Here is a 20,060-nt window from a genome sequence, read left to right on the forward strand (position 1 = left end):
AAAGTAAAGCTCTTGTGTACTTGCATGTACCTAGAGTGAGGAACGGAGAATGGATGTGTAATCAAGCTGTGTCTATGAAAAACTCACAATTACAATCAGTTTATTTGTGTTTTAATTGTTATTTTTCATAAATAAATGCTGTATCTTCACAATTGTAGGATTGTTTTTTTCACCCATGCAAAACAATTTCTCACGTATTAACTTGCATGTGAAGGCTCAGACTGGTTCAGAGGACATTTTCAGGACACCACTGAAAACATATTTATTTAACCAAGCATATTATTAGACTATTTCACTTTTTTTTAAATTTATTTTTAATTTATTATTTTTTTTAAAATCTGGCATATCTTTTTTCATTGTGCTCTGTTATTTCCTTTCACTGAATCCTCTCCCTCTGCCTCTTTTTTATCATCCTCATCATCATTATGATAATGATTTTATTTGTCATGTGGCCTTCCCCCAAACGATCCTGTATTTCCACTACACATTCCAGTGGCAACAGCGTCTTCAAGTGAAGTTGGAACATGTAATTAAATGTTTCATGAAGACTTAAAGACCTTATAGTTTCACATATTTCACATAAGTCCTCTGTCATGTGTCATCTAAGTTCCTTCAGCTCTTATGAAACAGACTTGGTGAGAAACAGGGAGGCAGTGGAAACATCAACTGCAGATTCTTTGTCTGTGGTGTCTAGCAATACAGGTTAGTCTAGCTTCAGTCCAGAAAGATTTGGGGAGGGAGTATATATAATCCACTTGACGACTATTGTCTCCGCAAAGCACCCTGACAATCACTGCCATCATGAAGCTCCAGCTGCTCCTCGTGTGTTTCTTCTACGTGCTGCTCAGCGTACCTGCTCAGGTCTGCCTCCCGTTCTTTTATACTGACTTTTAATTGGAGTTGTAGTGGAAAGCAGGCAAAGTAGGGATGAAATTGGACATGTCTTGCTGTTATTTTTAATCAGAGTGTATTTTATAGTGTTTTTGAGTCGATATGCAGGGGTGGAAGTAAGTAATCATTCACTAGTGCAGTGCTCTGTTTAAAACAAGCCTGTTTGGAACAGGCCGATTGCTTAGCCTTTCACTTGCAGCTTTCTGGAGAACCGCTCATCCAAGCAGCTTCACGCTCAACGCTGCACTTCCTTGGGTCCTCAGCCATACATCTGACAAGCGTGAAGTCTAACGGATGAACGGTTGTTGGAAAGATCAAAGGACAGACATACAGACAGAGAGATTCCTTCCATTTTAGTTAGATACTTACTACTTACTTACTGTAATGTAATGCTTTTTTGTAGTTGTACTTTTTCAAATGTATTAACTTTAAAGTAATTTTTTGCTGATTTGAATTATATTGTTCGTATAGCTGCATTTTAAATACTGCCAATTAAAGAGCACAAATATTGTAGCATCAGAAACTGGACCACAAATTGCGAAGCCCCCTCACAGTGGAGGAGTTCAGCCTCGGTGCACTTTTTATCTGATTTCCAAATTTCAACTTCAAACAATGTGGTTTGAACTTTGCACTCTCATCCTTTTGGAATTTCATGAAAAGAATCACATCCAACAAAAGCTATAGTTTCCAAAAAGTAACTCGGCAATTTACTTACTTACTCACTCTATTTTTTACTTTTACTTGAGTAGATTTTTACAGTGGTACTTCAACTTCACTGAAACATCAGCAGAGTAACAGTACTTCTACTCAAGTAGCAATTTCTATTCTTCTTCTGTTACTTCCACCACTGTATGTTTAACAAATAGTGAATATGTTGTGGAGCTGACTCAGCATTATCAGGCTAAATCATTGGTATACCAGAGGAAAAGAGTTTTGACTTCTCCTATTTGTTTTTCTTTTGATTAAACACCTATAAGGAAATTTTCCCCCAAGTCTGACATGGTTATACTCTCAAACCTGTTTGAATTCATTATGATCTTATCTTATCATCTTATTTTTGTTTATCTAATCAGTCGAGAAGATCACACAGAAAGTTCAAGCCACGTTTCAATTTTGGAAAGCAGCATGAACACCTAAATGGTAAGCATATCACAATATCATTGGTCATTTATTGTTTATTGAGGAAGGGAGAGGTGGAAGTTGGATGGGGCGATGTGAACCCACACATGAATAATATTTTTGTTTCAGTTATCGACGACAAAATTGATGACGATGCTGATGAGGACGATGTCGATGCAGAATGGGTTTTCAAAATGCAGGAACCAGACGGTACGATATCGGCATTAAAGGACAATCATGTGTTCAGAGAAGCTTATTTCTGTTCTAACCTCTACAACATAATTTTGTAGAAGACTATGTGTATGTGTATGTGTATATGTATGTGTATGATCTCCATATTTTTTTCCTCTATACTTTGCTCATACTCTAGGCCAATGCAATCCAAACCCGTGCCTCAACAATGGCGTGTGTATGGAGAGGGGAAGCAGAAATTTCAGATGTGACTGCCCTGCTCCCTTCAAAGGAAAGAGATGTCAGAAAGGTTTGTACTCTCAATGTACTTCAATTTTCTTTCTCATATTTCCTATCAGTATGGTGATTACAATTATTTAAATAGAGTGTGAGGAAAAAAAAGATTTCTTGTATGCAAATATACTGTTGTGTATGTCCAAGTATTTTTCTTTTGAAACCAAGAATAATTCAAACACAAGGACAATTTAAGCTTAAATACTCAGAAAAGGAAAAATGAAAACTGTGTCACGGTTTAAATGTGTCATACTTTATCATCTGTTATAGGATTTAAAGATTTGTTATGTGATTTGAATAGCATTTAAAAAACAAGATGGTACTCAGTAGAGTAAATAGCTGGAAAATACAGCTATATTACACTTTGTGCCCATTTGTTAAACATTGGCCACGCCCCTTTCGAGTGCAGAGGGTTAGTCAGTGCTGCCTTGAGCCAAAACTGTGATTTCCTCTGACAGGACCCAGAGTTTGTAGGCGTGGTACGTGTGGACGGGGAGACTGTGTGATCACCTCTACCGCTCCTTTCTACGAGTGCAAATGCAATGAGCCCTTCCAGCCCCCGAACTGTAGACAAGGTTCGAAAAATACCCCATCGCCTAAATCCACTGGTTCAATTTCACTTCTATTATCCATCCAAGTCATCAAAAATGTGGAAACCTGCTGTGTCATTGTTTGCCCCATACAGCAGCTGAAGTCTGTCAGAATAATCCATGTAAGAATGGAGGCACATGCGTCCCTGATGGCACAGACTTCAGATGTGACTGTTCTGAGGGATTTGAGGGACGTTTCTGCCACGTCGGTAAATATCACCCCTTCCTGTCTGGCTTCCTTTTGTTCTGTTCTGTACTTTACGGTATATTTTCTCATTTGCTGGGATATCCTCACCAGGCCCGAATGACTGCTATGAGGGTGATGGAGAGTCATATCGTGGAAATGTGAGTGAGGCACAAAATGGAGTTCAGTGTCTCTACTGGAATTCCCACTTCATCCTGAGGACAGGAACTAATCCGTTCACTGTCTTTGAGGACCCTGACGGGCTGGGCCCTCACAACTTCTGCAGGTAGGAGGCAGGCTCATATATAAGTGCTTTTATGTGCACACGGTTTTGTATGTGTATGTATACTAGGCTATATGTTACATAATCGTATATATGTGTATCTTCATATATGTCATGGTGTGAATGTACAGTTTTATGTGCATATTTTGTATTGCATTTTTTTTTTTATTTCACCCTTTATACATTTTCAGATGTTTTACTAATGTTCCCTTATGGATGTTATAGCCTATCTCTCCTTTTATATATTTTTGTGTATGTTATTAATGTTGCATATTACTGTTTTATTACACATACAAACTTTGGGGTATGGACTTTTGAGTTGACATGCTAGTAAATATATGTGCCATGCAAATAGGGTACATTACAGTACAGAAAGAAAAGAATGATATAATAGTTCTCTGAAAATATATTTGACATTTTTTATACTGGAAGTTGTTTCCATTATAATTATTTTTGAATGAACTCAAGTTTCAGAGGCATATTCACAGCTTCTGGAATTCACCAGGTATACTAATGCAATAATGAAATGACAGTGTAACCTCACACATAAAGTTTATGACCCAGAAACCCAGATGGAGACAGGCAGCCTTGGTGTTTCATCAGGAGAGGCCGAAGAGTACAGTGGGAATACTGCAATGTGAGGAAGTGCAGCACAGGTCAGTCACTAACGCCTCAGAAACCTCTGAATACGTGGCAGCTGTGACAAGAAGCATTAGTATTATTATTTCTTTCCAGAAGCGGGATCCACAGTCCCTCCGGTTCCGACCTCCACTGACGACCTCAGTCCCTCACAGTTCTCCACCTGCGGCAAGCCTCAGCCTATGAGGCTCGCCTCCCGCATCTATGGGGGTTTGAAGTCCGTTCCTGGTGCCATACCTTGGCAGCTCTCCCTGCAGGTCAACACCCGCGGTCAAAACTACCGTCACATCTGTGGAGGGGCACTCATTGATAGTTGCTGGGCTCTGACAGCTGCCCATTGCATGTAAGCCAAATATGATGATGACTACGATAACAAACAACCAGTCACTTGTTTATAGAGTATACACTGATATGCATATAGTGGCGTGAGGGTGATCTTTTATGTCTTTGTCCAACGAATTGACAAAAACTAGACATAAACTAGACATTTAAACCTCTATACTACCTCAGCTTTCTCTCCTCGTGCACATGCCTCAGGTTCAGATGTCAGATGTGTCTTTTTAATTAAAAAAAAAAAAGAAATAAAATAATGTGAAATGTGTACAATGACAGCTGACACCTTCTGTGTAGCCTGCCCCTTATTTTTTGACATCAGCATACATTTGACAGGAGGACATTGTTGACATTGGGACTGAACAACAATGGAACGACAATGGAACTAATATTGATCCTTGTGGGAGTCCAACTTCCTCAGCAATTTCCTTTAGCATCTTGATCTTGAATTGTGAGCAAGTACATTTTTTGCACAAGACAGAGTGGGGCAAATCAGAGAATGCAAATGAGGATGACAGCTACTAAAAACGTCATCAGCGAAACTGTCAATGGAAAGTGAAAATTCTATTCAAATCATGTATATAAGCAGGTGTACACCATACCAGCTGTTACCCTGGCATTTGTGTATTTTTACACAGTTCTAGGAACAGTGACATGGTGGTGGTTCTGGGAGGACTTACTCTGGATTCAGACGAGCCCGCAGAGCAAATCATCGAGGTGGAGAGGGCAATAGTGCACAACGGCTACGACTCAGACTCTCTTAGCAATGACATAGGTAAATGCAGACACGACATTTACTTCTTGTGCTTTATTGTAATTTATATGCCAACATCTGTTTAATGTTTCTCCTCCAAGCTCTGTTGAAGCTCAAAGCCACAAATGGAGTCTGCGCCAGAGAGACTCGATTTGTGAAGGCTGCATGTTTGCCCGACACTGCACTGCCGTATGGGAAGGAGTGCACCGTTTCTGGATGGGGCGCCACTGAGGAATGTAAGGGGAATGTACTGTACCTATCTGCTCCCTCTGCTTATCCTAACACTCAAAAGTTTGTGATGTGATGATATTCACTTCATGAGACAATGTGTGTCTCTGCCAAAATTGCCCATTTTTTTTTGGCCTTGAGGACTAAACACCTATTCATGGTCATAACTCAAAATTCACAAATACTCTATTCACATGAGAGAATTAGATGCTCAGGTCTTATGTCAATATATATGCCTTTCAATGGGCAAGTCATCACAAAATTGCTTCTCAAAATTTAAGCTGATCAAATACAATAATTATTCTCTCTTTTGAATCTTTTCCCAATTTTTGACCTTGGGCTGTACTTTGGAAAGTGCTAATTTATGCAGTTCATGGTCATATGTAAATTTTTATCATATCTGTGGTTTTGCACCACTGCCTCAATGATATCTCACTAATTTTCTCATTGCTTCCCACCCTTTTGAACAGCTAACAGCGGCTCCAGCCACCTCCTGGAGGCTGAGGTGCTACTGATCAATTCGAATACCTGCTCCAGACCTTCAGTCCTTGGAAATACCTTGGATGATGGCATGATTTGTGCTGGGTACCTCGAGGGAGGGGTCGACTCATGCCAGGTTAGTGGGGGATAACATGGAGCAGATAGAGGTGATAGAAGTGTGTGATTTATTCAGATTGTACTCTCTTCCAGCAGCAAGTGTCTGTGCACAGAACAGAATATCTATGGGAAAACATGATACTACTGTTCTCACTGAGTATTTTGTGTGCTGCAGGGTGACTCTGGAGGACCACTGACATGTGACAATAACGGCACACATGTTGTGTATGGTCTGGTGAGCTGGGGATATGGCTGTGCACTCAGGAACAAGCCAGGGGTCTACACCCGGGTCCTTCACTTCCTCAACTGGATCAGGATAAACATGGTGGCTTAGCTGCTGACTGCGTGGCTTGTCTTTACTGTAGAGAAAAGGTGCTAAATAAAGTTGATTAAAGATGCACCAGCTTATATAATCACTTAAAATCATAATCAATAATGCAAAACAGAAAAAGAATGTGTTAAAGTAGCTTTCCTCAAGTGTAATTTCTTTACTTATTTTTATCATTCCTGATCAATAGGCTTGCAGGAATGTTTTGGTACGTCTTCTGTTGGGGGTCACTACGTTTTTTGACCTTTGCTTTTCTTACAGTTGATGCAAAAGATAATTTTTTCTACTGTTTGCTCTGGCATACAGGATTTTGCATGGGTGCTGTAAATCCTTGAAAACGCATGCATTTTGAGGTGGTATTTTCAAGGTTTGAAAAGGGCTTGGATTTTGAATAAAGTCTTTGCAGCTGCTTGAAATTGTAATTCTACTGTTTTCATTGTAAATCGCTGGGACTCATTTGAAACTTTGTCTTTGTCTTCCCTCTGTAGAATGCTCTACCTAGACATATTTTTTGTTGTTTGTTTATAGTACAACAACATCCAGTTCAATGTGATGAAGAAGTGAAATAACCATTTTTCCATAAGGTGCTGGAAAAGCACAAAAATGCTTTGAAAATGAATATTCACCTTAAAAAAGCTTGAAAATTGCCTTGAATTAGATTTAAGGAAAATGTCGTAACCCTGCATAGATAAGCTATAAATCGTCAAAAATATACTTATATGTGTTGTAATGCATTGATCAACCAGCCTCTTTCTACCTGCAGAATATTGGTCCACTCAATTCTGCAAGATACATTTTAAAATGCACATGAATGGCTCCAATGATGTTACAGCACCACAGATTTGACAGGAAACAAACAAACAAAACAAAAAATAACCTTACACTGCACTTGGAGTCTCAAATTTAATTTTCTTAATGTGGGCACAAAGAAGAAACACTTTTTGAGAGGGGAAAAAAAAATAATTTGTGAGTAGTGTGTTCACAACTGGGCTCTTCCTCCTTAGCAAGTTCATTCTTTACCTCCATTTGTGTTTAGAGGCCAATCCCAGGGGTCTTTAAGGCAAAACAAGGTGAGAGGCTGCCTGTTGAGACCATTCACATCAATGCAAGGGTTAAGCAAAGGGTAGAGCGGCTCTGTAACCTGCACAGAGAAACAGTGAAGCAGAGTCAAGGCATCGGCATTGTAGAATGACAGCTCCCCCTTCTGGAGATCTACTAGAATGCCCAGCTTTCTGACTCGCTTCCCACCAACGGGTAGCTGCGTCTCCTGGGTATCATGGCATGCAAGGTACTGCCCGTCTCCATGGTAGATGCACCAGGAGGTCTTGTTCACATCCACGCTGGAGAGACTTTGTGTCGGTTCATCTTCACTACCGACTGGCCCAGTGGTCACCCCAATCAGCCAGTAAGGTTTCTCATGGACAACGACCTCCCAGTAATGCTGTTCAGAAGTAAAAGACTCCAGAGCAAGGACACTGTACTGGGAGTCGTACGGCTGAGGGCCTGGAGCTTCACCCATCGGCTGCCTGCTCCAGTACACCTGTTTCCTGTCCTCGGATACTTCTAGTTTTGGGTGTGCTGTCTTGGAGTCCAAAGTAGGAGAACTTAGATCTGCAAAAAAGGCATAAACATTCAGTGCACACATCATCACCATGCCTCGGCTTGTCTCAGTTTGTATCTGAAGACACATTTGTGTAGACATCTTGACATGTCATAAGGTTTGTCTTCAGTCTTTAGATGTCTTGGAAGTATTGATGCCCCAAAATGTCTTAGGAACTCACTATTACTTTGATTTTCCTCTTTTTAACCAATTTTCATTTTCATATCATATGTACTACACAGGCAGTCATGGTTGACATTAGAGTGTAAAATATTTGATTTCGTACTCACGTGACCATATCCGTGGGAAGTGTTGAGACAGGGCCACAGAAAGGTCGTCCACCAGCCTCTCTACTGTTCTCAACCTCTCAGGGTCACACTGATCTCTGTCTACCTCCTGGATAGGTGCTAAATCCAGAGGTTTGCTACAGTAAAAACTGAAAATCATTAGACGGCAGGACTTATTTATCCAGGAGAAGCATTTTGGATAGACAGAAGTCAAGAATAAACTCACCCAAGATTCTGTGCTGTGATTTTCTGTTGAAGATAAAATAGATAGATAGATAGATATACTTTATTGATCCCAAACTGGGAAATTCTTATGTTACAGCATCATTAATAGAATAGAAACATAAAATAAAATACAATTAAATAGAATAAAATAAATGCAGAAATACATACAATAAAGACTATATACAGTAAAAAATATAAACATCCATCAATATGAGATATGAAATATACGGATGGTTCCAATAGATAAAAACAGTATGAGTGTATATTAAACTAAGATGTAATAATATAATTAATAAATAAACAGTTAAAAATATCATGTACTGTACACTGAAATATCATTAACATACATTTGTATCTACATTTGTAAATATTTGCATGGATTTGTTTGCACTTGTACTTGGTTATATGACTAAAACACATAGAATATTCATTATCATTGACTTACCTGTAGAAATTTGAGATCATTTGTTTCCTGGAGGAGTGATTTACTGGAGGCTCTGAGTTTGTCTATCTCTTTGATCTGGGCCTCCATGATGCCTCTCTGAGTCTCCAGCCACTCTGTCATGTACGCCTCCTCTGTGTCAATGATCTGCATCATAAGACGCTCATCACCGTCCAGCACAACACGAATTCTGCTGTACTTGTCTGAGATTCTCTCTCTGAAATCAGCAGCAAACCTCTGGAACATGAAAACAAAATATATGTATGCATGTTATTTTTTAATGCATGTGTGACATTGCGCTGTGCATAAATAATGAATTATTAATCAGGAGATCTTCCACATAGATTGCACCGTTGTTTGTGTATACAGCGATTCCAGGTCCTTGATGGCATGTTCTGCTTCACTTCTCCTCTTCAGCAGTTGGTTCATGGTTGTTTCTAACATTTTCTAAAGACAGAGATTAAAAAAAAAAGTGAAAACAAATGCTCTGACAGAGGAATGCAGAAATGATCGTGACAGCTGTGAGAAAATCAATCCCTTGTGTCTGTTCATGTCACGCCATCTGTATGCAGAGTCTTCACCTTGAAATCTGTGCAGGCTTCATGGAGCTGGGCAGCTTGGTGATTCTTGTGCAGGCCAGCCAGGACACACAAACAGCACACAGGGACCCTTTCCTCCATGCAGAAGAACTTGAACTCCTCGCGGTGCTTCCTGCACTTCAGAGACAGGGGGTCCCCGATCACCTCCACCACTGTGTGCTCCTTCAGAGCCGACCTCTGCTGGTGCAGCAGAGCGTGGGCCTGGCACAGCGAGGCATCACAGGTCAGGCAGGTCCGTACAGCCACCGTTGCTGCCTGTATACAATGGTCACAGCAGATAGTTGGGGTGGAAGTGGATGTCTCGCTTGTGGCTGCTGTTGTCTGTAGCTCTGTTGCTGCCGTCTTGTCACTGCTGAAGTCCCTAACCTTAGTCTGAAGGCTGACGTTGACCTCCAGAGTAAGGTTGGAAGGAAGGAAAATCTGACACTCTGGACAGAAGAAAGGACCATCTTCGGAGACATCTGCATCCCAGACGACCCGGATGCAGGTGAGACAAAAATTGTGTCCACATGGGAGTGTCACCGGCTCTGTGAAGAGATCCTGGCAGACTGGACACTTCAAAGTATCCTCAGCAGTCCCCATGGCTCTGTTTGAACCTGTTATGGCGCCTCAGTGTGCACCGTATCCTGCCCCCTGGCCTTCCTACTCATGAATGTTTCATAGACCTCTTTTGGCATGCACACACAGCTCATGTGCCTGAGTGTCATATTACCAAAAGATGTGTGTCTCTTCCTCTGAACTATTTCAAACTATAGGCTTATAGGAGGATATGCATAAAAAACAGCAACAATTTTAAAAAAAAAAAAAGAGAGAAAAAAAGTCAGATAAACACATTTACCGTTTTTTTTTTTTCAATTGTATGACAAATTCCCATCAAACTGGAAAAAAATGTTCTCACTTAATGGACTGTTATCATTTATGAGAATGTGTGTCAGTTGTGGTTGTGAATGCAGTGACACTGCAGCCGTGGTTGGGTTGAGGGTTTAATTTTCACCTTTCACCTGAGGTAATAGAAAAAAATCTGATTAGCTGCTAATGTGGTGCATTGCAATATATTGTAAAAAAAAAAAAAAAAAAAAATCTTGAACGATTAAACTATAATTAACGGTTAAAACTGAATCACTTCTATAGGATTAATTAGGTAACTGAAATCGATTTGGGGGAATATAAAGGAATTCAAGTCAGTGTGACTGTGTGAGTACGGTATTTTAAAAAAATGACTTTTCACAGTGTCACCATAACAATAAAATAATAAAATGATCATTAAAAAAACAACACATTTTCAGAATAGAGTTATAATTTCTTATCTTGCCAGGGCTATTTTTATGTTAATTGTGTATGACAATGAATTTCTATGACACTGTCCATTTTGTTTATTATTACCATTATCAAAAGTAAAGTAAGGTATGACACATTCAAACAATACGTGTATTTTACCCTCCAGTACATCTCGCTCTTTGTCGTACATGCAGCGGTTCAAGTTTCCGCCCATAGTTTTGCGTACGTACGTATTTACACACTGTTGTCGTCATTTGCGCAAGCCCGGTTCTCCGCTGTGTATGTGCCCAGAAATCATGCGCAGATGGTGTTAGTGAATAGCTCAATCCAGCCACTGCGGTTCCCAGCCAACGTGAGGTCTGTGTATGTGGCAGGGGGCTCCGCCAGCCCAGCTCATCTGACAACGTGTCTGTCCTTGGCAGTGCACCCAGTACACACAGTATACTGGTGGACAGTGTTGCATCTCATATTGCTTGGTAAGAGACAGTCTCCTCATAACAATTATACACATTTTGTAAAAGAAACAAAGAAAAAAAACTTTCTTTAGGCGAGGTAGCTCACAAGCTAATGCTAGCTACTGTTAGCTAGCCCTAGCTACCGGTTCAACTGCCTATTTCATTCAGCTATTCGTTTTTAACTTAGCGAAGTGTGAGCCTAATAAGCCAGATATATCTTCGTGATTTTTTGCAGTTTATTAGTGTTACTAGCATCAACAACCTTGATTTCTTATCCAGCATATGTTAGTTGCTGCCAAAAGTAGCCATCATCCTTCCAGAGGGACTGAGTCAAGTTCATTAACACACTGCTGATCACAAAGGCACTTAAACAGAAATATCTAAAATGTTTCTGTCGTTTCCATGTCGCCTTGCACTGTTTTAGGTTAGCCACTATCGTTGGTCAATCATTAATGTGTAGTCTTGCATATTATCAAGCTGCTCATGTCAGATGAGTCAGAAAGTTGTTGATCATGTGAGTAACTTTGTGTGTTTAACTTGCAGCCCTCACATCTCAGTGCCATGTTTGCAAGGCTGGCCTTGTGTTCCTGCCTGCCACCCAAGACCCGGCAGTCAAATGTCTGCCCGCGCTTCGTCAGAGCGTATTCACAGTGTACGTAAACAGCCAACACCGTGCCACACCAAACTGGCAGCCTGTTCTCAATGTATCTGACCTGCATGAAAGAGAATGATCGTTGTTGTGTTGTGATGATCTGTAATAAAATTTGGTGTTTTTTTTATCATTGTTCTTTACAGTCTCTCTTCCCCGTCCCCATGGGAAGTCCTTTGCACACCGCAGTGAGTTAAAACAGGCCAAACGCATTGTTGTGAAGCTGGGGAGTGCTGTGGTGACACGGGGAGATGAGTGTGGTCTGGCTCTGGGACGACTTGCCTCAATAGTGGAGCAGGTAATGCCACATTGGTGTTATGGATACATATCAGCAGGGAAGTCTGTAGATGATTGTATTTGTAAGTGTGGGAAAGATATTCGGGTTTGAGAGGAAGACTTGAGCACTGCTTTGTCAGTCTGTATTTAACTGCAGTACAACGTCTTCGGAGTGATTTTGTCTGTGCAAGAAGGACTTGAATATTTTTGTGTTTTTATTGGACCATCAGGTGGCTATGCTGCAGAACCAAGGCAGGGAGATGATGATCGTCACCAGTGGTGCTGTGGCGTTTGGGAAGCAGAGACTAAGACATGAGATACTGTTGTCTCAAAGTGTCAGGCAAGCCTTGCATTCTGGGCAGAACCAGCTTAAGGACATGGTAAATAATCAGCGAAGAATTATTTTATCAATGTAAATGTTTGAGAAGCATTGGAAGAATGTGTAATTATCCATTGGATTATACATCTGTACCTTTTGTTTATGTTGCTGAATTCTGTCTGTTTTCCAGTCAGTTCCAGTCTTGGAGGCACGGGCATGTGCTGCTGCCGGGCAGAGTGGTCTGATGGCGTTGTATGAAGCTATGTTCACCCAGTACAGCACCTGCACTGCACAGGTATGTACTGGACGGAGAAAAATCTGCCTGAGTTATCGCATTGTGCAGCAGTGCAGATGCAGAATATCCGTGCTGATCCACATGTCTCATTTTTGCCTGTGTAACCTAGAATAATGTCACCAGCTGCAGCCTATTGTTGTCAGACTCAGCATGCACCAGCAGAATAGGGTGGTAACAGCAAATGAATTGATCATGACTTTTTCGATGTCTTTCCAATACTCCAGATTCTGGTGACCAACCTGGATTTTCATGATGAGCAAAAGCGTCGCAACCTGAACAGCACACTCCATGAACTTCTGCGGATGAACATAGTTCCTATCATCAACACCAACGATGCTGTGGTGCCACCCCCTGTTCCCAGCAGTGATCTGCAGGGGGTAAATGTGGGTACTATGTGAAGGGCATGGTGGGAATGCTGAGTGTGGTCCAGAGATGTGATGGTGGCTTACATGCGGCATGCATGAGTGACAACGTATGTTGCTCTTCACTCATTTCTCCACCCTCACTAACATTTCACCTCTTGGGCACATGCTTTTAATTTTCTTCTCTGGTTTAAATATTTGCTAACATTTCACATGCACCATAACAAGTACTGTATGTTGTTCTTGCTTTCAGGGCTAATTGGCTCATTCCTGCCATTTCACTATGCACAAACCTGCCTGTTGGCTCCTCTTGGAAGGAGTTTTTGCACACCATGCTGGTGTTGTGTGTTGTCAGTGGCTGTGTGGTGTTGTGGTTAAGTGGAGTCAGGGGCTCTGTTGCATGGTTTCATTTCATTATCTCTTACTGCATAGAGTATGTGAGATGCAGTGATTTTCCAGTTGATTTAATGAAATTTACTGTCGTATTTCAGGTCATAAGCATCAAGGATAATGACAGTTTAGCCGCACGCCTGGCTGTTGAGATGAAAGTAGACCTCCTAATTGCCCTGTCTGATGTTGAAGGTACATAAATTCACACTTTATCTGATCTGCTTTTTGCTCACACGAAGGAATGAAGAGCACTGACATTAATTCAATTCATTTGTGTTGTGTTGATTGCTTCTGATATCCTGTGATTCTCTTTTTCAGCTTTTATATGAAGTCAGTGTGTTTATTTGATTCATCAATAGATCAATCAATCAGTCAATCAATCAATCAATCAATCAATCAGTCAGTCAGACTTTTATTTATATAGCACTTTTCATACAAATGCATTCTGATAAGTATCATATTTAACCCGGGTCATCTGAGCAAAAGATGTCAGCCAATAATGTATTAATCAAAAAAAATCTCCATCCTGCAGGATTGTATGACAGTCCCCCAGGAACAGATGATGCCAAACTCATTGATACTTTCTATCCTGGAGACCAGCAGTCCATCACATATGGCACTAAGTCCAGAGTGGGCATTGGTGGCATGGAAGCCAAGGTCAGCATGGCAGAAAATGCATTATCCAAGTCTTGTGTTGAATGATTACAGAAATGCAGCTTCCTCAATCATGTTTTCTAAAACAGGTGAAAGCAGCCCTGTGGGCACTGCAGGGTGGCACCTCTGTTGTCATTGCGAATGGCACACATCCCAAGGTCACCGGCCATGTCATCACAGATATTGTAGAGGGGAAGAAAGTTGGCACCTTCTTCTCTGAGGTGAAACCTGCAGGTAACTTCATGAAATTATTCAGAGAGGAAATGGTTTCTCACTTGTTTTTTTTTTTTTGCTTGAAAAAGGTCTTTGACCGAAACGTCGCATTAAACTCTTCATTTCTGGAAGTTGGCCAGTGTGCGGGAATTCATCTTTTACTTTTTTTCTCACTTGTTTTGAAATTAAGGTTCTTCAAATGCACACGTTTGATAGAATATTTGTACTAATTGTACTAATGACATCCCAGGTCCCACCGTGGAGCAGCAGGCAGAGATGGCCCGGCAAGGAGGCAGGGTGCTGGCCAGCCTGCTGCCTGAGGAGGTGAGGTCCTTTCTTGATCCTGTTAATTCATTGAAATGCAGCAAAAAAAGTAACTGTTATCATTATCAATCTGCCTCTGCTTCATTTTCATTGCGTCCAAATTGCAGGATTTCATGCTTGACTGTGGTATAATTATGTTACAGATAGAAATTAATAAAATATCCTGATAGAAATATGCTTACGAACACATTGTGCAGATGAATGTAATTTCAGTTGATTGACACTGATGTATAATGAGAATATCCCACATGAGGTACCTCTATGGTCACCTCTTGGTAAATTGCTCTAAATATAGCTCCTCATTAGTCATATTATTATGTGTTTTTTTTTTTTCCAGAGGGGGGAGATCATCTGCCGTCTTGCTGACCTGCTTACGGAGAAGAGGGAGGAGATTCTCAGTGCCAACAGGAGAGACATGGAGCTAGCAACCGCATCAGGTACGGAGGGACAGAGAAGACATGCTACTTTTATCAATAGCTCAAGCTTCCATGCTGCAGGGATTGGGGGTTTATCACTTAAGAGCAGCTTCTCCTGAGCTTTTGATGACATTATCACAGTTGTTTTCAGTGTGGATTGTAAATTCCATCTTCAGGAAAAAGGCTTACGTAGGAGGCTGGAGCATCAGGTTTTCAGCATTAGCTGGCTCAAGACCGCCTCAGCCATGCTGTCAGTATAAAGCTATTTATAGATGCATAGAACCTAGATGTGTGTAAGTAGCGCCTGGCTGTAGTAATTCTGTCCTATGTGTTGTTGGCCAGCCTGGCATAGTTAGCAAGGAGACTGCCCTCAACTGGGTTCAAGCTCCTGTTTTACCAAGCATCTGCCCTGCTGAAGTGTCCTCATACAACACAGTGCTGCTCAGTAGGTGACCCTGCTCTCTCCAAGGCTAATTTATACCCTGCAAGGCAAATGTTACACGTCTCATTTTATGTCATCGTGACATAATTTTGAATGTCTCATCAGACAAAAGACACTTGTCACACATCTGAAACAACGCAGATGTGTCATCATTTGTTGTGTGGCATTGATTGGTTGAGTGGGCTTGGAGTGTTGCCATGGAGAAGCAAACTGTCTGTTGTTGCATCCATGTTAGTATCCTCATGCCCACATCTGCAGATGTCACACATGAGGCTCTAACTAAGATAGCTAGTGCCCTGCCCACTATGCCGGTATAGCTGTTGCACCAGACAAATCCCACATCAGACATTGCATGCCTCTGTGTTACCATTGCCACAGGACACTGACCAACACACTGGTATATTAAATATAAATGCCCAAGGCTATCAGATGTTGTACAATGTTGAATGTCATTTGTCTTACAAAGTATAAACCACTCTTCAGGCGGCTACTAAAAAGAGAATATCCCTGCAGGACTCAATAAAATATCACATTATCAGTAATATTTTTATTCTTCACAGGTCGCCTCTCTCAGCCATTGCTCAACCGCCTGAGTCTGTCCACATCCAAACTGAACAGCCTGGCCATCGGCCTGCGTCAGATTGCTGTGTCCTCCAGGGACAGTGTGGGCCAAGTGCTGAGGAGGACAAGGGTAGCCAACAACCTGGAGCTGGAACAGATCACTGTCCCCATCGGTGTCCTGCTGGTCATCTTTGAGTCCCGCCCTGACTGTCTCCCACAGGTCAGTCTGTCCTGATGGCCAACCTGTGGCCTTGATCTCCATCAGCTGCTAGAGACAACTTTTTGTTTAAAAAGTTGTCTCTGTGATTTACAGAAAGTTGCATCCCAAGCTGAAGATGTTTGTTTTTTTCTTCATGTATTGACTATTTTTAGTGTATTTGTGGGAGAAAATGTTTTGGTCTTTCTCTTTTGGACTGCAGGTGTCAGCTCTGGCTATTGCCAGTGGAAATGCTTTGCTACTGAAGGGAGGTAAAGAAGCTGCCAACACCAATAAAATTCTACACCAGCTCACCCAGGAAGCCCTCTCCATGCATGGGGTGAAGGATGCCATTCAGCTGGTGAGACTGAAAACACTGCATTAGTTAAATGTGTTGGTTACATTAGTATTTCTCATAGATTACAATATTTATTCCACATTTTTCTGATATGCTTAACATTTTCTGTAGGTAAGCACACGGGAAGAAGTTGAGGATCTGTGCAGACTAGACAAGCTCATTGACCTCATCATCCCAAGGGGCTCATCCCAGTTGGTTCGGGACATCCAGAGGGCAGCTAAGGGTATTCCTGTGTTGGGCCACAGTGAGGGCGTCTGTCACGTCTACATAGACAGTGAGGCCAGCATAGACAAAGCTGTCGACATTGGTATGTTGTTTCCTACATGTTTTCTACATGGACACATTTCTATTTTTTGGGGACATTTGGCTAAAATTGAACTTCCTTTGATAATTTCATGTATTCCTGTAAGAGTTCTGGAAATTTCCATCTTGTAGTGACTCAGCAACTGTTTATTGAATATACGGGGAACACTTTATTACATAAAGATAACATAAACATACAACTTATTTTTGCCCAGGAAGCTTTCTTTGAAGGAGTGCGCTGGATATAAATCTGTTTTCCTTGTATTCCTGCTCATTAATGGTTCATGTCATTTCATTTTTTACTCAAGTCAAAGATTCCAAATGTGACTACCCTGCGGCCTGCAATGCAATGGAGACCCTCCTTATTCACAGAGATTTACTGAGAACTCCAATTTTTGACCAGATCATAGACATGCTGAGAACAGAAGAGGTAGGAAACTTGCAGACACTCCATCACCATTTCACAGTCACAAGCGTTACACACAAATTTATAGGTACCCAATGTAGTTTTTTTTGGAAACATCCATGATTTTGTTGTCATTATGACAAGATTCACGACATTTAATTCTCTTAGTATGTGAAATTTTTGAACCACTCAAATTTATTTCACAAAAAATAGTGCGGCAATACACAACACCTTCATGCGCTGTTAAAAAAAATGAAATAAACAACAACAAAAAAGTGGAGCAGAAGCGCAAGTAAGGCTAAAATCCCAGTGAAATAAAAAGACTTCTTGAATTACAGGCATATATGCTTTTTAGTGTAATTTTAAAATCATGTGGGTATGTGAAAAAGAGCTAATCCATATAATTAATAGACTATAATTCAGTGTTCAAAATTATCACACCATGTTTTTTTTTTTTCGACAGGTGAAAATCCATGCTGGCCCCAGGTTTGCGTCGTATTTGACCTTCAGTCCAAATGAAGTCAAGTCTCTCAGGACGGAGTATGGGGACCTGGAGTGCTGCATCGAGGTGGTGGACAGCATGCAGGATGCCGTGGACCACATTCACAAATATGGCAGCTCGCACACTGATGTCATCGTTACAGAAAATGGTTAGGAAATGGTCCTTCACAAAGTCAACAACAATTTCATGTCATTGTTTTGTCTGAGGAATATTTTGACCAAGTCCTGTGTCTTGTATTCCACAGAGGAGACAGCTGAACAGTTCCTGCAGCAGCTGGACAGCGCCTGTGTGTTTTGGAACGCCAGCTCTCGCTTTGCCGACGGCTACCGCTTTGGCTTAGGTATGCATGGAAACGGGTTGCATTTCTTTATGCTGTAACAGGAGAATGTGAAAATAAATCTGTTGTAGTTGGATTTAACCTGAAGATAGGGCGCTAATTTGTTTAAAGCTAGGTGGGAGAGCTCATTTTTGTGTATTTATTTTGCAGGAGCTGAGGTTGGTATCAGCACAGCACGGATCCACGCTAGAGGCCCGGTGGGTTTGGAGGGGCTCCTGACTACCAAGTGGGTACTGCGAGGGGAGGGGCACACCGTGGCTGACTTCTCTGAGCAAGGCAGTATGAAATACCTCCATGAAAACCTCCCTGTCCCCCAGAGGAACCTCAGCTAGGTCCTCAACCAGAGTCGTCATGCAAATTGTCAACCGTGAGATAATCCAAAGGTTTGTTTCTGTCAGTTGCGCTTCAGGTTTGATCTGCAGCTCTGTCACCAGTGTGCATCTACTTGATGTTGCTGCAGGAAACTCGCATTCAGAACAGCCACTGCATTTACTGGAAAACTAAGTTTCTGCTTTACTGGACCTGTGCACACGTGTGAAACTACAACTGTTCAAAATTTCATATCCCTTGGATATTTTTCAGATGTCTATCAGTGTCTTGGACAGTGATGATATGAGGTGTTATCTAATGGAATATATTATGGAAAAGGAAAAACTGTCCTTACATCATTATGCCATTATAGCATGGTGTATTTGCAAGAGTCAGTAATCTACTTTGATGTGATAAGTTGAACCACAAAGTACACACGGTTAATTATAGTCTCCTCCCTCCATCATGTGATTTTTATATTGACAGAAAAATAAATCACTGGCCAGGCTGCGATTTTATATTTTGTTATTTTTCTACTTACAAAGTCCCCTTTGGTCTTTTTGTAATGTAAATCTTTGTGCAGACTGTTGCTTCAGGTTTATTTAGCTGTCCTCCCTTTTTGCACAGATGATTCAAATATGCTTGTACAGTTCCTCACTCATGGTTTCTCTATTGTATTGTCACGTAATTGTCTGAATAAACTGAATCATTTATTCTTGGTTTACAAATTTATTTAGTATTCAGTATAATTAATTGCACACTTGAATCAAGCTGATTTTTCTGTAATCAATATTAACACTTACTTGTTTGATGTGTCAAATGTTAACTCTTTCAGCTCTGTGATCCACTCCAAATAATGCTAGATTACCATCATAAACAAGACATACTTTGTCATGCTGCTAATGAAATGAGTGCTTTGATTACTGGCTAGAGTGAACATTTAATCTTGCTTCTCTGCTATAAGTGGCACTTAAAATTGCATACTCTGTTATTAACACATCATATTAAGGGTCTATAGTACTTTTACAATCAGTTTACTAAACTTTTTATATGATAGGAGGTATTGTTTGTTGCACACATGTTTGACAAATATTCCCATAAGAGTTGTGGAAACCAGAAAGTGGATTTCTTGGACTGATGGTGGGTAGCTGGGTGTACTCCTTTGGGTGCAGGAAGTATCATCGGCCTCTGTTGTGGGAGTGCTCACAGAGGATCCAGTAGCCCTCCACAATGTTACATTAGGTGTAAGCGGTCCTGCAGGTTGGAAGAGATGGTTAATTGATGTAGCTCTGTAACATTTCTTTAGCTGTCTGAGAGAAAGGACTACTTCTCGCAGCCAGCCCAGCAGTGATGGTCAGGATACTCCCTCTTGGTCAGCATGTACTGGTAGCCAGAATAGTCAGACTTCTCAGATGCCTTGCAGCACCTACTGTAGTTGCAGTGAGACAAGT

At 41.1% G+C, this 20,060-nt stretch overlaps 3 protein-coding genes across 4 annotated transcripts; 2 read left to right on the top strand and 1 right to left on the bottom strand.

Annotated features, from left to right (window-relative positions):
* The first annotated feature begins 790 nt into the window (after positions 1-790).
* LOC115372960 (hyaluronan-binding protein 2-like) lies at positions 791-6,417 on the top strand. The gene is made up of 13 exons (XM_030071128.1): positions 791-861; positions 1,965-2,031; positions 2,140-2,220; positions 2,381-2,491; positions 2,934-3,050; positions 3,161-3,274; positions 3,364-3,535; positions 4,097-4,188; positions 4,268-4,514; positions 5,143-5,279; positions 5,360-5,494; positions 5,957-6,102; positions 6,259-6,417. Exons 1-13 carry the CDS (start codon positions 802-804, stop codon positions 6,415-6,417), a joined length of 1,638 nt encoding a protein of 545 aa, XP_029926988.1. The 5' UTR covers positions 791-801.
* A 1,003-nt stretch (positions 6,418-7,420) lies between these two features.
* Positions 7,421-10,146, bottom strand: LOC115372961 (E3 ubiquitin-protein ligase TRIM39). The gene is made up of 4 exons (XM_030071129.1): positions 9,547-10,146; positions 8,969-9,202; positions 8,302-8,407; positions 7,421-8,022 (listed from the first exon to the last, which is right to left on the bottom strand). The coding sequence occupies exons 1-4, from the start codon at positions 10,144-10,146 to the stop codon at positions 7,421-7,423; spliced, it is 1,542 nt and encodes a 513-aa protein (XP_029926989.1).
* Positions 10,147-11,163: 1,017 nt separating this feature from the next.
* LOC115372787 (delta-1-pyrroline-5-carboxylate synthase-like) lies at positions 11,164-19,325 on the top strand. 2 transcript variants are annotated; one of them, XM_030070916.1, is made up of 18 exons: positions 11,164-11,318; positions 11,841-11,949; positions 12,093-12,244; positions 12,453-12,602; positions 12,732-12,836; positions 13,061-13,219; positions 13,690-13,780; positions 14,121-14,245; positions 14,332-14,476; positions 14,706-14,779; positions 15,117-15,216; positions 16,198-16,418; positions 16,618-16,755; positions 16,864-17,059; positions 17,364-17,485; positions 17,925-18,111; positions 18,208-18,303; positions 18,451-19,325. In XM_030070916.1, exons 2-18 carry the CDS (start codon positions 11,859-11,861, stop codon positions 18,630-18,632), a joined length of 2,334 nt encoding a protein of 777 aa, XP_029926776.1. In that variant the 5' UTR covers positions 11,164-11,318; positions 11,841-11,858; the 3' UTR covers positions 18,633-19,325. The 2 variants fall into 2 exon arrangements, with proteins under 2 accessions (XP_029926776.1, XP_029926777.1); XM_030070917.1 differs by having other exon boundaries at positions 13,061-13,213.
* The last annotated feature ends 735 nt before the right edge of the window (positions 19,326-20,060 follow it).

This window comes from Myripristis murdjan, chromosome 15, assembly GCF_902150065.1.
Source record: "Myripristis murdjan chromosome 15, fMyrMur1.1, whole genome shotgun sequence".
In the NCBI taxonomy this organism is placed as follows: Eukaryota; Metazoa; Chordata; class Actinopteri; order Holocentriformes; family Holocentridae; genus Myripristis; species Myripristis murdjan.

Coding starts and splice junctions, on each gene's coding strand:
- LOC115372960 (XM_030071128.1), top strand. CDS start 802: ATGAAGCTCCAGCTGCTCCTCGTGTGTTTCTTCTACGTGCTGCTCAGC. Junction 2,032..2,139: donor GCAGCATGAACACCTAAATG/GTAAGCATATCA, acceptor TTTTTGTTTCAG/TTATCGACGACAAAATTGAT. Junction 4,515..5,142: donor CTGACAGCTGCCCATTGCAT/GTAAGCCAAATA, acceptor ATTTTTACACAG/TTCTAGGAACAGTGACATGG.
- LOC115372961 (XM_030071129.1), bottom strand. CDS start 10,146: ATGGGGACTGCTGAGGATACTTTGAAGTGTCCAGTCTGCCAGGATCTC. Junction 8,408..8,968: donor ATGATCTCAAATTTCTACAG/GTAAGTCAATGA, acceptor GCACCTATCCAG/GAGGTAGACAGAGATCAGTG. Junction 8,023..8,301: donor CTTCCCACGGATATGGTCAC/GTGAGTACGAAA, acceptor CCTTTTTTGCAG/ATCTAAGTTCTCCTACTTTG.
- LOC115372787 (XM_030070916.1), top strand. CDS start 11,859: ATGTTTGCAAGGCTGGCCTTGTGTTCCTGCCTGCCACCCAAGACCCGG. Junction 12,603..12,731: donor AGAACCAGCTTAAGGACATG/GTAAATAATCAG, acceptor TCTGTTTTCCAG/TCAGTTCCAGTCTTGGAGGC. Junction 17,060..17,363: donor AGACAAAGCTGTCGACATTG/GTATGTTGTTTC, acceptor TTTTTACTCAAG/TCAAAGATTCCAAATGTGAC.